The sequence below is a fragment of the Eulemur rufifrons genome, chromosome 29 (assembly GCF_041146395.1).
Source record: "Eulemur rufifrons isolate Redbay chromosome 29, OSU_ERuf_1, whole genome shotgun sequence".
NCBI classification, from domain to species: domain Eukaryota; kingdom Metazoa; phylum Chordata; class Mammalia; order Primates; family Lemuridae; genus Eulemur; species Eulemur rufifrons.
In genome coordinates, this window is record NC_091011.1 from 33,868,898 (window position 1) to 33,886,578 (window position 17,681).

The 17,681-nt window shown below is 31.5% G+C and overlaps 1 protein-coding gene across 3 annotated transcripts in view; it reads left to right on the plus strand.

The window, feature by feature from the left end:
• Nucleotides 1-17,681, plus strand: part of SNX13 (sorting nexin 13) — a 141,191-nt gene that overhangs the window by 103,602 nt on the left and 19,908 nt on the right. For 2 of the 3 annotated variants that reach the window (XM_069462704.1, XM_069462705.1), the window contains 4 exons: nt 2,179-2,216; nt 6,276-6,345; nt 10,895-11,034; nt 16,180-16,287. In XM_069462704.1, coding sequence (XP_069318805.1) covers nt 2,179-2,216; nt 6,276-6,345; nt 10,895-11,034; nt 16,180-16,287 — 356 coding nt within the window. Of the gene's footprint in view, nt 1-2,178; nt 2,217-6,275; nt 6,346-10,861; nt 11,035-16,179; nt 16,288-17,681 lie in introns of all 3 variants that reach the window. The other variant, XM_069462706.1, reaches the window with a different exon arrangement.

The following is a 17,681-nucleotide window of genomic DNA, read 5'->3' on the forward strand; positions in this document are numbered from 1 at the left end:
TTTTGACCTAAAGTAAATATGCTTGCTTCCCTTATTTATCAGTCATTTGAGTAACCCCTCATGTTAGAATCATTGATTGTAGTTTGAAAGTATATACTTGCATAGCTTATTGTCTTTCTAGAACATGCTTTCTACAGTTCTGTTTCCTAATTGATGAGTTTTTATAAATTTTATATTGAGAAATCATCTATCCCTTTTATGAAACCATTTGGAAAAAAGTATATGGATTGATAGTTACAACATGAAACATTACTATTAAAAAGAGCTTTCAACTTTGCTGTTTTTGTCAGTGTTTAAGTTTTAGGCCATTGGTACACTTTTTTCAGACAGTAATGCTTATGATTTACTTCTTTTTGTAAGATTATTTGATAAAAAATGGGCCTTCACCACATTTTTGTTATAAATTAGATTTCTGACTTTTAAAATGAAGCTTCTCAGCACTACATTGATTTTTTTTTTAAGCATTCTGAAATTTTGTTACTTTTTAGAGATTCTGAAATCATTCTTTAATACAGAGATTAATGTGTAGCTGATTTAAAAAAAAAAAAAAAAGGCAGTCTGCTATTGAGCCTAATATTAATGGGCCAAATCTTATGTGTGATAGTACTGTATCTTATGGTGGTTTCTCTTTTCTGGGAAGACATTTTATTCCTACTTAACCAAACTTCACAATAGGTAGATAGTTTAGTTGGAAGGCTTGCTTGTGCATGCACTCTCTTCTCCTCTCCTTTCTTCCTTCTCTTTCTCGTTTTGCTTTCTTTAGTTACTTAAGCTTTAAATTATTTTATAAGTAGATATATTCCCCTAGTAGATATTTTCCCCCTTATTAAAACAAGGTGTCACAATCTTAAAAATATTTGAATTATACTTTCCTTTTTAAATTTTGATCTCAATCACATTTTTTCTCCATGTCGAAAAATGCTTTCTTTTGTTTTCTAATATTTATAGGCAGTTGTCAAATTCTTGATTAAATGTGGACCAAGATTGATTTTAGACTATATTTCTGGATTTTCTTATTATTGACCACAAAACTATGCCTTATGTTGCTCCTGAATTCTCCTTTTAATTTGACTTGACTTTGGTGGGAAGTTTTAAGAGGTAGGCAGACTACAGAAGCAGTAGGAGGCATATGATTGAAGAGGATAGAGAACTATTTGTTTACTCATTTTAATTATCACCATTTAAGTATAACCAAAGGGTAATCCTAGTTGAAATTTCCTGTTTACCTTTTGTGACCAAAGGTCTAAGGACTCAAGAAATGTTCTTGGGCATTTAGAGTAAAGTTGCAAGGCAATACTGGCTGCCTCTTTGTAGAAGTAATACAGTCTTGGTTTTTGAAGATCTGTTTAGAGAACCAAATTCATAAATAATCTCCTAGCCATACATTAACTTTAAAGTATATGTGAATATTGCTTTACCATAGATTTATTTGTGTGTTTAATAAAAGGATACCTTAATTGGTAACTTAATTTGATTATGTTAATTTGATATAATAAATTTGATTATGTTTAATTTGATATAATAAAACCCTGAGAGAAAAGAAGATTATTTGACATTAATTTTAATAATCTATAATTGACTCATTCTCTAACATTAATTTTAAAAGTTAGTTTTTCCTAGTTGCTTTTTAGTTAAATGTCACTGCATGTGTTTTAAGTGTCTTTTGGTCTATGAGTTATATATTGATTAAGAATCTAGACTTCCAGTGTTTTTAAGCCAAATCTACCGAAATAAGTGGACTTAATAGATACATTAAAAATCAATCTATGCCTCATACTAAAGATTAATTTTACTTGTAATATTTCTTACCCAATGAGACAGAAATAACAAAATAGTGCTGATGTTTCCTAATGGGCTCTGCTCTGCAGTGTTTTCCTCATGCTTACATTGTATTAAGCAACTTAATGTGTTGCTATGAGAATAAAAATATTCACCTGAACATTAATGCCTTTTTGGTTTTTGGCCAGCTGTCAGGTACATTTATATTTTCACTAAGATGCCTGGCTTAGAAAACCATGGGACTTAAGGGGTCAGGTTTTTGGAAGTATTCCACAATTTTTCTTTACTGTTCTGTTATGTCTTGGTTTATGTGACTTTCATTCTTGGTGTTTGAACCTTAGATAAAGCAACCATTTTAAAGTTTTGTACTGTATACTAAGTTGAATTTCCCCCCTACAGAATCTTTTAATGGGTCTCCTACAGGAAGCATAAATTTGGTAAGTACTATTATGGGAACTTTAATTATTAAAGTAACTTGAAAATATTGTAAAAGGCTGAGCCTTGTATGTAATTAAATGATATATTAGAATCCACCAAATCATCCTTTAGTATTGTAAGAAGTTATTATGCTTTTAAAGTAATACTAAGTTCACACATAAGGGATATAAACTCCCAAACTTAAAAATGATAGTTCATTTTTATTTATTTTTTAGTGGTAATTTTATTTTTTGTTTTATTGATACATAATATTTTACATATTTATGGGGTATGTGTGAGTGTTTGTTACATGCATAAAATGAGTAATGATCAAGTCAGGGTATTTAGGACCGCCATCAACTTGAATATTTATCATTTCTATGTGTTGGGAACATTTCAAGTCCTCTCCTCTATCTACTTTGAAATATACAATATGTTGTTGCTAGCTATGGTCAGTAGTCTACTAAACATTAGAACCTATTGCTTCTATCTAAGTGTATGTTTGTAACATTGACCAACCTCTGTGCTTAGGTCATACCTGCATAATTGCAATTGCATTTTATAAAGAAATTGATTTTATTATTTTCAATTCCAATATTTAGTATGTTTAAATGACTGTGGTTAGTGCTGTGATATGTATGCAGTTAATTCGTGACACACAAATGTTTACAATAGAATCAGTTTTTTCTCCTCTTGTATTTAGAAAAGAAATATAAAACTAGTTAGGATAACTAAAAACTTCTAGAAGTTTCTTAAAATCTATAGTAAAACAAATTCAGGTCAAAAAAGTGTTTTTAAGCTTAGAGAGTTTTATAGCAACTGTGTCTTATGATTAGAAGTTTAAGAATGATGTGTTTTTGCCACATAAACTGTCGTTGGCATTTCATATATTCAGGGTGTAGTGTAAAATAATGAACATTTCAGTTCTCTTATACATCCAGCCTTGACATTGAGTAACTTATTTCCTAAAATGCTGTTAGGAAGAAATATTAAGTATTCTGTGAAGGTTTCAGTCCAAAGTTTGGCGGGGTAGGTTATGGGGTATGGTGGTGAGATGTGTGGGGGCTTGTTGTTTTGCTTTTCTTCCCACCTGCATTACTTTTTCTTTTAAACCTTTTGTAATAGATAAATGGTTTAAAGATCTATTGTGTTATCTTGTCAATTATACTAATCTACTGTTTATAAAATAACCTTACTTATTAAATGTTCTATTACTATACAAAGTATAATCTTTAACAAAACACTAAAGCAAATCAACCATAGCATTATGTCAGATATTTTGTAACTTTTAAAATGTTGTTTTCCTAAATCATTTGGTATCATTACCATTTACTCTTTATAGTTCAGAGCCTTCTAACAAACAGGCATTGTTTCTAGAGCATTGAAGGAAATATGATGTTCATGATACAGAAAAAGTTTCCAAATGTGATGAAACTTTTCCTTGGTTTGAAATTTACTAGTATTCACATTTGTAAGGCTTATACAAGTGTTTAAACACTAGTTTAAAAAAGTTTTTTTCTTTATTCCATATCTGGAATAAATATTTTTTCAAATAAAAGAAACCCCTTTTGTCACAAAGTGATATAAATCAGAACAGTCTCTGGATCAAAAAAATGGTGACACTTGAGGTCAGTGACTTGCAGTATTTTCTTATTCCTATAAATCTGTTAAATTCAAGCTTTTAAGTAGCTGGAACTTTTCTTATTCTTTTTTTTAATACACATACAAATTTTAATGAATAGCTGAATTTTAAAAATGATTTAAGATTATAAACTAGATCATGATAGTTTATTCCAATATACTAGGCAAAGAAGATGCTTAATGTGTTTGATGTTTTACTCATTTGGCAATTAAGATTGGCACGTAAATTATAAGCATTTCTAATGGTGCCATTGAAGTTGTGTTGATGAGCTATCATACTAAATTTGAATTTTCAGTTTTTGTCTTAGTGTAATGTTGAGAAACACTTTTTCTTGCAAGGACTTTAACAGTTTTAAGGACTACTTTGCAAATTGTGTTTTATTTCAGGATAGCATTAATGCACTTGTTTTGAAGTCACAATTCTCTTTTACTAATCAATACTTATGTTTCTAAATCAGATGTTTTTCTGTAGTTAATCTTTTTAACCAATTATAACTATAGTCTGCTTGTGTATTGTAACTGTAATGTTTATGCGACTTTTCCATCAGATTTTTCTTCACATGTAATGAAAATAATATTTGTTAATTACATATGTTAAATGTGCTAAAAAAGACGTTTATCTACAAAGTCTTTTAACAACTTTTAGATTGCATAGGTGCTAACATTTTTAAATTAAGTATCTTTTTAAATGTTACCTACAAAGGAAGATTGCCATTATATTAATACTGTATTTTTAAAAATTACTTTTTGTTCCCTGTACTAGCTTATAATTGGAAGAAGTTATAGTAGATAATATAAGTTTGATGAAATATTCCTTTCCTCTGAGGCTTCTTTCACATAATAATATTGAAGGTTGTGCTGCTTCTATCAAAATGTTTTATTAAAGGGCACATGAGCACTTAAAAATAATTGCATTCTATTTCTTTTCGAAGTATTTTCATTCACATTGTGTCCTGACAGAAATGTAAAGCAGATAGATGTTAACACCATTTTACCATTGGGGAAACTGAAATACCAGAGTAGTTGATATGACTAAAGTCTCTTAAGGTCTCAGTGGTGGAGCCTGGACTAGACCTAATTTAATTTAATGATTCTGCCACTTCACTTGACTAGGGAAGTCTTGTGGATTATCTGTGGAGTTATCACATTTTGCTTCTCTTAATGATTGGTCTTCAGTAGTTATGTTTTTGGCTTTCTTCTTTCAATGCAATTGTCTTAATTTAAATGGCTTTATGTCATATATATAGATGGCTGCCTTTAAGTCATTTAGATAACTCTTTTAATAATAATTGCTAATCTCACATTAGAACTTGAAAGCTTATTCAGATCCTATGGTTTTTAAAGTGTGAAATATGTCTGAATTATATAATACGAATATATGAAGTATGAATAATATAAATATGTGAAAAAATCTCTACATTATATGTGTTGTGTCTGCAAGTGCTCTCCCACTTTCAATGATTTGCTAAGAAGGCTCACAGGACTAAGCATAGTCATACTTGTGGCTAGGATTTATTGTAGTGAAAGGAGATAAACCAGTATCAGCAAAGGGAAAAGGTATATAAGGCAAAGTCCAAAAGAAACCAGGCACAAGCTTCCAAGAGTGCTCTCCCAGGGGAGTCACACAAAACATGCTTAATTCCCCCAGCAATGATTTGTGACAACACATGTAAAATGTTGCCACGAGGAAAACTCATTGAAGATTAAGGGTGCAAGTTTTTTATTGGAGGCAGCTTACATAGCACATACCAAATCCCAGAAGGAAAGCAGGTGTTCAGCATAAACATAGTTTTTTATGGACAGTTTAAGTACAGTAAACTACTCGTATTGGTTAGAGAATGCTAACTTTAAGTTCCCAGATTCCATCCAAGGGAGAACCTTGTCAACTATCCTTTCTAGGGAAAACAGTTCTAGGGTGCCATGTTAACTCTTTTTCTGTACAGTCTGCCTTCATTTTATGATTATGTTCTATTCTCTATATGCATGGGTATATATATATGTGGCAAAAACATTTTTAAAATTTAGACCTAAAGGCCATAGTTATAAAAGATTGGTCTTGGATCAGTCAATAATAATTTTTGTTTGTAGAATTACTTTTGAAAATTAATTATTTAAAGTTTATCATAATCTATGGATTCATTTCATTTAATAAATAATCATAATAATAGCTAATATATGGAGAAGCAGTGAAGGAAGAAATAATCTCATGTATTAAGTCTATTACTAAATTATTTTGTTTCATATTGATAGTTCTTTAATTTTGGCTTTTCTCCTGTTAGTATAAATGGAGAGGATTATTGTGTGTGGAGGGGATGAGGGGACATACAAGTAATATAAAGTTTGCATTGCAGTGAAGATGAGTAATACATATTTGACATAGAATTCTTTAACACTTTTTTCTATAAAATTAAAAATTTGTTTCCTGATTTTTTTCTCAGTCATTAGATGACCTTTCAAATGTATCTTCTGATGACTCAGTACAACTTCATGCCTATATTTCAGATACTGGTAAGAGACTTTGTTGTATAATTATTACTTTAAAACTATTGCTTACTGTATCCCTAAATTATTTTCCACATTTATTTTTGTAAACCATTTTTTTAAGTTTCTTTTTTTTCCTGCAGCATATTCTTCATTAAATTCTATGATGTTTATTTGCTTATGTATTTGGATATTTCCTTTCTCTAAGGTATTGACTATTAATGAAAATACTTACATTCTAAGCATTTTGTCATTTCTCACATAAATTCTATAACCATTCTTTTCCTCTGTGTTTGAGTCTAGTTGATAATTGTCTGCATAATTCTTATAAAATTGTTTTTAGGGGAGACCTCGGTTCAATATTTGTTTTCACACATGCAAAGTCAGTCTAGATAAGTGGGGCAAATGAAGCCCCTGAGTATAGAAGTTTGCAGAAATTCAAGAAATGCATGACTGGGGTGGACAAACCTCTAAGGCATTGTGATCAGTCAGTATATGTGCAGAATAAGAAAAAAATAATGAATTTTCATCATTACCTTTGAAATATTAGATAATACTAATGAATATTAAATAATGATAGTTTTCTTATCTGGCCTCTCACTATTCCTACAATATTGGAGTGTGTTTGCCATTTTACACACTATAGTATAAACATACCTGAGGTATATACCTCAATTCAATGCTTACATTTCAGATACTGAAGAGATTTTATAGTATAAATGTAGTTTAGAAGATATTAATTTGCATCTTTTTTAAGTTGTTTTCTTTTGCTTCTCACTGGAGCTGGAGTCTCAATTTGCATTGTGTTCTTGGCAGATTTCTAGAATAAGTTATCTATAATTTATGATACTGTTACTGCTTTATCTTTTACAAATAGTTGATGCATAGATTACTCTGCTTAAAAATCATTACGTAAAACTATTGTCAATAAAACCAGAGATCTTGTTGCTTTTCTTTCTAGCTTTTGATACAATTATTCCATTTTTTCCTTCCGTCTAGAGGAAGACACTCATGTCTGTATTTCTAATGCCAATCTTTCTCTCATCTGAGGCTTGAGATTTTCCAGCTGCTTTGTCCATTTGTTCATTTATTCAACAAGTATTAGCTTCTTAAAATATATAGAAGCACTATGCTAGACATTTTTTATAAATTATTTCTGTCAGACAAACTTACATAAGGGATACTAAAGAGACAACATAGTATAATGGTTAAGTGTACAACTTTTTGACTGAATTGCTTGGGCTCAAACTCCAGCTCTGCCACTTGATAGTTGGGTGAACTTGAGCAAGTTTATATAACAACTCATAGTATTTTTATGGGATTAACTAATTACAGTAGTAATTATACATGATAGGCGTCATATATGAATGTTTGTTCAATAAATATGTATTTTACCAACTGGACTCCAAAATCACTTTGATTCTGGGTCCCCTATCTTTAACATTTCTGTTATAGGAAGAATGAACTTACAGTCTAGTACAGTGCTACTCAAAGAGTGGTCTGTGGACTCTAATGTGTTTTGTTTCCTTCATTGAGAAATCTTGCTTTTAAAAAATACTGGCTAAACTAAACAGTGTGATTAGTGATGAGGTTGATTTACATTCTGATACTAGTTCTTTACCTAATTATAGATTAGTAAGAAATAGTTTGCAGATTACCTGCTATGAGTAGCATTGGCCTAATGAAAACAAAATCTGCTGGCTATATCACCATCTTCTCAAAATCAATATATGTAACCTTTGGTTATCTTTTTTTAAATCAAATTACCTTTCTGTCTTCTGCATTTCTCTTATAATAGCCTCATTATTCCTATTGTGAATGCACCTTGGGTGATCTCCATGCCTGTCAATTTGTCACAAGTCCTGATTATTTTTTAGGATGTTTTCTTATGTTACTCTCTTCTCTCCTTTTCTGTTCCTGCTATTCTCCTTGCTCATGTTAATTCCTAATTGGTTATGGTTAGCTGCTTAATTGGCCTCTGCTTTCTGTCTTCCTTTCCCAAACCTATTTTGGATACAACTGATAAAGCATTACCTTGTTGCCATTCTAACTGCATGAGAAACGGTGGTTTTCTAACTTGATGAAAAAGTGGTGTGCTGTTTAATATGCATAGCTCTGTGAGAGAAAGTTGACTGGGTGAGGTGAACGTGAATAATAGTGTTACCTACAATTAAAGCCTCTGTGTAGAGCAAGATGACTGGAGTCTATTCCTAGTCTCGTATTTTGCCTAATTAGAAATAGTGATATTAGATGGAAAGAGAATAAAAAACACTTTCAAGAAGAAAGTGCATATCTTAGAAAATTTTCATGAAAGCCTGAGAGAAGTTTCTGTCCAACTACTCTTGCCCATACTGATTTCTAGCTTTTATGTTATTGAAGTAATTTATGAAGAAATCATACAAACCTTCCTTTGCCCAGTTATATGCAAAATATTTAGCTCCAAAATTTGACCATGTTTATTCACAATTATGGATCCGTGTTATCCATTATTATAAAATCAATTTTAGAGTTCTGGTTAGTATGGTAGTCTAAACTACGGTGGGAAATCCTGTCTCCCACACATGGAAAGGCTGAAAACAATATTAGAAAAATAGCCAAAGTTGAATATCTACAGTCCCACAGACCATGAGGAAAAACAAATTCAGGGAAGTGAAGAGGTATTGAAGCAAGGGGCTTATAGTAACATAAAGACTGCTGTCTTGATTTGGATAGCATTTTCATGCTGTAAAGTTTAGAAGAGGCAGAATGGGCCAAGGCTATGGGAAGCTGGGATCAAGTCCTTTACATAAAGCCCAGAGTCACAAAAGGCAGCTTGATATGAAAGAAGACCTAGGAAAACTTAGCTTGCCTTCAGCAGAAAGGATAAGAACTGTCAAGATCATGGTTAGAAATGATATCTTTCACTCACAAGAATTTGAAAGCTCAGCTTGAATCCCAACATGGGTGTGTCTGGATTTAGCTGTCCTCAAGTAATTGTATACCCCACAGGGTTTCAAGCCTTAGAGTTAATATTAAAATTATTTCTGAACCGTTGAAACCAGCAGTTGAAGTGGTGACACTGCTCAGTGTGAATGCCTCCATCGCCCAGAGCACTCAGAACAGCCAGGGAGAAGCAACACCTGCTGAAAATGAGCTTACAAAAAGCAATTAAAAGCCACAGGAAGAAATATGAACCACAATAAGGGACAGTCAGCAGACTCAGAAAATGAGATGATTTGTGTCCTGAGATCTTGGAGGTGGCAATCTTAGTAGACTTTAAGATAAGTATGTTAAAAATATTCATAGAGATAAGTCCTAAGAATAAGCAATATGAAAAAAGAACCAAATGAAATTATAGAAATCAAAAAATACAGTGATTAAAATTAAAGTCAGAGGATGGATTAAAAAATAGACCAGATACAGATGAGAGGACACTCAGTAAACTTGTGGAGACTTGAACCTAGAGTAGAATAGAGCACAGAGAGATGAAGAAATGGAAAATCATGATTGTCCTTAGGATTCTTTTTAAAAAAAGATGGAAAATCAGAAAGAAGAAAAATTAAAGAAAATGATTCAAAGTCCATCTCCCTTTTTTTTTTTTTTTTTGTTTTGTTTTGTTTTGTTTTGTTTTGAGACAGAGTCTCACTCTGTTGCCCAGGCTAGAGTGAGTGCCGTGGCGTCAGCCTAGCTCACAGCAACCTCAAACTCCTGGGCTCAAGCGATCCTCCTGTCTCAGCCTCCCAAGTAGCTGGGACTACAGGCATGCACCACCATGCCCGGCTAATTTTTTCTATATATATTTTTAGCTGTCCATATAATTTCTTTCTATTTTTAGAGGTGGGGTCTCGCTCTTGCTCAGGCTGGTCTCGAACTCCTGAGCTCAAACGATCCGCCCACCTCGGCCTCCCAGAGAGCTAGGATTACAGGCGTGAGCCACCACGCCCGGCCAATCTCCTTAAGGTTAATATAAAATGGAAACAAACTTTGATTTTAAAAATTACCTTACTTGGATGATCTCTGGCAAATCAGTAAGAAAATGCTTTTAAATAAAAAAAGATCTCCAGAATAAACTACATTTTAAAATTGTTGAATATTATCAAAGAAAGAAAGTTGCCAGAAGATAAACTTTATCTTATGGCTTTTGCTGTCTAATTGAAAAGATTTTAATTGAAATACAACTGAATAGTGAAAGCTAGTACAAAAGGTTATCTTGTTTGTAATTTTTCCTCTGTTCTATTTAAGAGACTATAATGTTACCTTCTGAGGTGGTGCTGTGATAGCATCACTAATAATAGCTCTTTGAGATGAGAGAGAATCCATAGTAGACATCACTTTTTGGTTGGTAGTGTCATCATAAACTTGTAGTTTATTTTGTATTATAGCCATCATATGTAATACCTTATGGGTAGAACATGGAGATCTATTTTATCTTTTCGTGACATCCTTTTGTGTCAGTCTGTCACTTCAGATTCTTCTTCATTTCATGTTGTCTTTTTTGTTTTTGCTCTTCACCTTCCTCCTTTTTGTGTCTTTTGTTCCTCTTCATTTTGTTTTAAATGACTAGTATATGCTGACTATGACCCATATGCTGTGGCAGGCGTTTGTAATGATCATGGCAAGACGTATGCATTATATGCCATCACAGTACACCGGCGCAATCTAAACAGTGAGGAGATGTGGAAGACCTATCGTCGTTACAGTGACTTTCATGACTTCCACATGAGAATCACCGAACAGGTAATGAGATTTTTAAAACTTGCATACTTTACATTATTTCTTGATTTCATTTTGATTCCAAATAGTTCTGAGGATGTTCAGATACTGACCAAAGCTAATGAAAGAAAATAAGGTAAGCATTTTTTATGTAATCAGGATAAATCTTAGAATGATTTTGAGCATTTAACCAAAATATTAAATGTTGAGAACTATAACCAGTCCTAACCATTGTGTACTAGTGACAAAACATCAATGATATACCTTGGAAAATTAAAATGAATGCATATTTCTGATTCTTAAATTTGTGTCTGTGTATGTTGTGCTTTACAAAGATATTTGGGTTTGGTTTGAAGTTGGGATGAGAATTGCTGTAAGACATTTTGTGCCTTTCTTTTTACAGGTATAATTCAAAACTAAGCATAGTTATTTTAAATGGCAGCCTCATCCAACAGTAACAGTTAAATCTTTGATCCGTTGCTTTGTTTTGAACCACAATATTTACCAAATAATGTTTTTAATTCTTACTGAATACAACCCTGTTGTTTTATAGAGGTAACTATAAGAACCCCTAAAGATAACAAATGTAAAGAAATAATTTCCCTGTCCTATTTTTTTTATTAAATATTTTATCTTCTCCTTAACTTAGAAATAGATATCACCAGATGAATTGGAATAGGTGATATATGACATTTATTTTAACTCTTGAAAGTCTTTGAATTATTCAAGGTTTTTAGATACACAACTGATATTAAGCCAATAAAAATAATATTTAAAGGTAACACCAGATTGCGCTGTAGCTTTGAAATGACATTATACTACTTTGAAAATCAGAAAATATCCTTTTCACTTAAAATAGTGAAAAAATATGGTTGGCGCCATGATCTCATTAAAATATTTTACAGATAGAGTGAGATAAACTATTAATAGCTTAAAAATGATTAAATACAAAAGGTTAGTGTTGACTTCTGAAGCCCTTATTAAAAGGACTACTTTGAATTCTATTCATAAGGAAATTAATAACTGTGGACATGTCTGTTCTTGTGTTGAATAGATCTTTTCTTCATGTTTAGCTTGATTTGTTTGCAGCTGTAAAAGAATTTTCTGCCCCACGATGAAGAAATAATTGCTTTACTTTTTCAAATATACCCTATTTGATATTGTTTTAAAAGCATATAGCTCATATATCTCTTTCTTCCCATCCTTACACTTTAACCAAATATGATAATTTAAAAAATAATTTGGATTGATAAGAGTAGTTTTATTTACTTGGCAATTAATGGGAATTTGGCTTAATACAAAATTTTCTTTGTTCGAATAGTTGTAAGTTTGTTTCTAGTATTAAGAACAATAATCATTGCCTAATTTAAATGTTCTAAGATAGGACTGTAAACACTATGTTTACATATTGACAAATATAAGGGAAGAACATGCTTTAAAATAAAACTTTGTTAGGAGGACAGTTTATGCACAAATTTCCCTTTTCAGTACAGCACCAAAAATGAAATGAAATTGATGTGGCACAGTTCCTTTTCTAATGACTCAATGTCGTTAAAGTGGACTTGTTTTGGTAGTGTTTCTTATGAAGTCACAGTGGTTGTGATTACTTAAGTGTTTAGATTGCTCACAGAGCTTGAGAAATTAAAAACTGAGATTTTAAATGAAAATTAGGTTTTAGTAAAATATTAAACAACTGTAAATAAAATGCTGTTTGCTTTTTAGTTCTGCCTTATCTATACCTTTAAAACTCAAATCTTTTATAATGGAAGAAAAATGCAGTGACTTGTATTTCAACAGTTGGTAACGTTACAACCTATAGACATGATTAAATGTTAACTCATAGACCTCTTGAAGTAAACTTGTTTTAAAACAAGTTTCATTTTATTTATTTAACTACGATATAAATTTTTCCCAGTCTGACTATATGAACTGTCATTTATTTTCTTTAAAGATTTTAATAGTCTAATTTGATATTTTATGGAGAAGATTTATAAAAATTAATTTAAAAAATGGAAATGTTATATGTCAAGTGATTTTTGAAATGGCCTGAATTGCTCATTCATATGTTGAACAAATATTTATTGAGCTTTTCCAATATGCCTGGCACCCTTCTTGATGCAATATAACAGGGAACAAGACAGACCAAATCCTTGCCTCTAGGAGCTTATATTCCAGTAGCTACTGTGAATTTCTGTTTTATTGAGTGAGAGCTACATAAATATAGATAAAATAAATACCACTGATTTAAATAATAACATTAAGTATTCATTAAGGCAACTGAATAAAAGTATGCACCTATAATCAACAGATTTTGAATTCTTTTAATACAAAATTTCAAGCCTGCTCTTTAAATTTTTCAGTGCATTAGGAATCTAAACTGGATATGTTTAATGTGGAAAGATAAGATCTTTAATTTTAGAATGTTTATGATTTACATATAGTATTTATTTGTAAACATTGAAATACTGTTTTAATTTATTTGAGTTCTTTTTTGATAAATTTCTAATTTCTTTGACATGCCTTTTAAAAATGTTTTCGTTCTGAATTTTTAGCAGAGGGAATTATATTACCTTTCAAGGAATGTGCTACCTTTTACTTGTACTTATAAAAGATCTTTTAAATAGCAAGCATATTATAAGTTAATATAGAATATAAAATTCCCCTGCCCGCCGCCCCTTCCATTACTTTTACAATTTGAGGAAACTTTTAGTGATTTATGTTTCTGTTGTGGACAGATAACTTAAAAAGGAGTTTGTTTTGATAATTTAAGTTTGGAGAAAATAACTGTGTTATTGTGACGTTGAATTTTTTTTCTTATTAATAAGGTTTAATATTTTAAAATTTCTGAAATAAATTGTTTTAATAGATATTGTTATATTCTGTTGGTATGTTAGTTTGCTGGGGCTGCTATAACAAATTACCACAGACTAGGTGGCCTAAACAACAAGTTTATTTTCCTGTAGTTCTGGAAGTTAGAAATCAAAGATAAAGGGATTGGCAAGTTTGGTTTCTCATGAGGCCTCTCTTCTTGGCTTCTAAATGGCCGCCTTCTTGTTTTGTTCCCACATGGCCTTTTCTCTATGTGTTTGCATTTCTGGTGTCTGTTTTTGTGTTCAAATTCTCTCCTATAAAAACACAAGTCAGATTAAAATAGGTCCCACACTGAGAGACTCATTTTAACTTAATCACCTCCTTAAAGCTCCATTCTCCAAATATAGTCACAATCGGAGGTACTAGAGGGTAGGTCTTCAACATATGAATTTTGAGGGAATACAGTTCAGGCCCATAATACTTCTAATGCCAGAATACATTCTCAAAAATTGAGTCAGTAGTTTAATGTGGATAAGTAATATTACAGGAAATTAAGTATTTTGGGGGACTACCTCGAAAAAGTAAATTTACTTCTATTAAGTATTATTTTTTTAAAAAGAATTTAATTCATAAAACCAGGTGTTCTCTGTTGGACATGTGATATTCAGTGAGGACCCATTTCTATAATAATACTTTTGTGAATCACCAAATCTGTATATATCACTATAGTATAACATTTTCTCTATAAATTGCCGCTATCCTTTTTTTTTTCTTGCCGTGACTGGAGCAGAAGACTTGCTTTTACTTTTCATATATAACATATGAACATGTTCACATTTTAGCTCCAAGCAACCATCAGATTTGTCATTCCATTTAATAATTTATCAGAATCTCCTGTTTGGGGATGGAAACTATCCTAATCCTCTTCATTTCCTCTTCTTTCATCTCTGCACTGGGAATTAGTTTTCTTTACAAAGATGATGATGTTATTTTTTTTATTTATTTTTTTTTTTTGAGACAGAGTCTCACTCTGTTGCCCAGGCTAGAGTGAGTGCCGTGGCGTCAGCCTAGCTCACAGCAACCTCAAACTCCTGGGCTCAAGCAATCCTCCTGTCTCAGCCTCCCGAGTAGCTGGGACTACAGGCATGCACCACCATGCCCGGCTAATTTTTTCTATATATATTTTTAGCTGTCCATATAATTTCTTTCTATTTTTTAGTAGAGATGGGGTCTCGCTCTTGCTCAGGCTGGTCTCGAACTCCTGAGCTCAAACGATCCGCCCACCTCGGCCTCCCAGAGTGCTAGGATTACAGGCGTGAGCCACCGCGCCCGGCCGATGATGTTATTATTATTGTTTTAAACAAAGAATGGTTTTAAAAAGTTTATTTCACTTTAGGATACATATCACATGGGAAAAACAATGAGACTGCTTGAAATTTCAGGTAGTAGGCTGTTGGCGAGGTATAGTCACTAGCTAAATGACTTTGCTTTTATACTATTTTAGCAGCTTTCATAGTATGGCTAAAAATCTGTGTTTTAATGTGGCATTATAGATTTCCATCATGGACTGTTAAAGATGCACCCAAATGTTAACTATGTAAATGCTAGATTTATATTATATACATTTACTTTGTGTTTTTATTTATACAAGATAAAATATATGCTGATAGCTCTTAATTTTTTTGTTGTTAATCTATGAATTTATTTTTAAGGTAGTTGATGGGGAAGAGGTATCTGTGTTTATTATAATTGTATATATATATAAAGTTGTAATAAAGCTACTATCTATATTTTGAAATTTGCCTTAAAACTTTTGATAATTACCTATTGCAATGATTAATTGATTGAAGTCATTAATATTAAAAATATTTATTTGATATTTTAATAAGCTGGAAACTCATAACTTTGATCACTAAAAGTTTTATTTGCCAATACTTTATTCACAAGTCAGTGAGTTACTAAGGAAAGTATTTCTTAAAATCATTTATTATGAAAATTTTGAACAATCTCAGAATTAGAATACAAAATGAAGAAATATCATTTATTATGAAAATTTTGAACAATCTCAGAATTAGAATACAAAATGAAACCCCACATGGCCAATATCTGTCTTCATCAATTATCCAAATTTGTTATTTTTAATTGAAAATACTTTTTTATAATAAATAACATTAGAACTGTATTTTGGGCATATTTGGACAATATTATGTTTTTTTATTTTTCTTAATATAATAAATATATATTGCAAAATTATCTGTTGAAGATGCTTTTGATATGTAGAGAAATTGTCACTTGTGAAATTCTTTTGTCTTTATATTAAAAACTAAGAAGTACTCTTGACTGTATTTTATCTTATAGTTTGAAAATCTATCAAGTATATTGAAACTTCCTGGAAAAAAGACTTTTAATAATATGGATAGAGATTTTTTAGAAAAGAGAAAAAAGGATCTAAATGCATATTTGCAAGTAAGTCCATGTTTATTATCGTGCATAGATTTTCATTTAATGTAGCACACAGATATAACATCTCTTTATTAAAGAATGTTTTTATTTTAGTAATGGGATAGCAACCACTTTTGAGCAGCTTATCAAATGTGATATGCAGTCTGCTCAGTAATTTATAAACACTATTTCTGTGTTTATTGATTAACTTAGTTTTCTAGGCAGTGTTAGGGATTTTGCTCATTCATGTTTAGATGACTATGTGCACCCACACAGCCATTCCAGATTACTTTAAAGACTCAGTATTTTATGGTGGTCTAAATAGTTCAATCTTTCCAATTCAGTAGAAAATAGCTCTTCGTGGTGTATCAAAGGCTAGCAGATTTTATTCCCAGAGAAATGCGTATAGCTGCCTCCCATGGCCCATAATGATTCTAAGGCTTCTAAAATTATAGAGTAATTTAAGAGAGGGATAGAGCTGAGGAACTGTTAAGTGTCCTGGGCATATAGTTTTCTTTTGTGGAATAATAAAACATGTCTTACAAATTACTTATCGCATCAAAAAGACTCCCAGAAATAACTTTGTTTTAAACTTGAGTGCTCAGATGCCAGATATAATATCACTTTATAGTTTTTTATACTAATTAGTGGTTTACAGTTTTCTGATGTACTAGACAAAGCATCAGCTCAGATTTATTGTGTTCCCTTATTTAGCTCCCCAGCCTCTACAACAGGGGTTAGCGAACTATAGCCTTCAGACTTCATCCAGCCTACTACCTGTTTTTATCAAGAGTTAAAAGGGAGCATAGCTACCCTTTCATTTATGATTGTGGCTGCTTTTGCAAACAGCAGAGTTGAGTAGCTGCAGTTAAGATTCTATGGACCACAAAACCTAAAATAATTTTTATCTGGCTTTTGATGGAAAATGTTTGTTGACTAGCATTAGAATTTAGTAAAACTTAGCTAATAAATATACTGGATATTTTGTTTAGAAGGTTTTCTTTCTCTCTCTTAAATATTTATAGCTGTGATTGGGTTTGTTTATAAGTGTAATTCCATGTGATTATTATGTACTGAAAGTATAGCAAAAATATGAATCTCTGCTGTAATTCATTTTTGTCTTTTCTTGGCTTAAAGCTGAGTGATATCATTGGTGTCGAGACCCTTATCAAACATTTTGATTTTTTTTAAAGTACCAACTTCAGTTCCATTAATATCTATATCATTTATTTATATGATTTTTGAAAATAACCACCATTTCCAAATCTAGTGTTATAACTGTACCTTTTAAGTGTGGCTGTGTTGTATACTTCTTAGCTAAAGAACGCAATATGTCAAACTTGTTCCATTGATGGAACTAAACTAGAATGTTAAGTTATTATTAGCAGTTATGAAAGCAGTACTTTGTCTGGGACTTC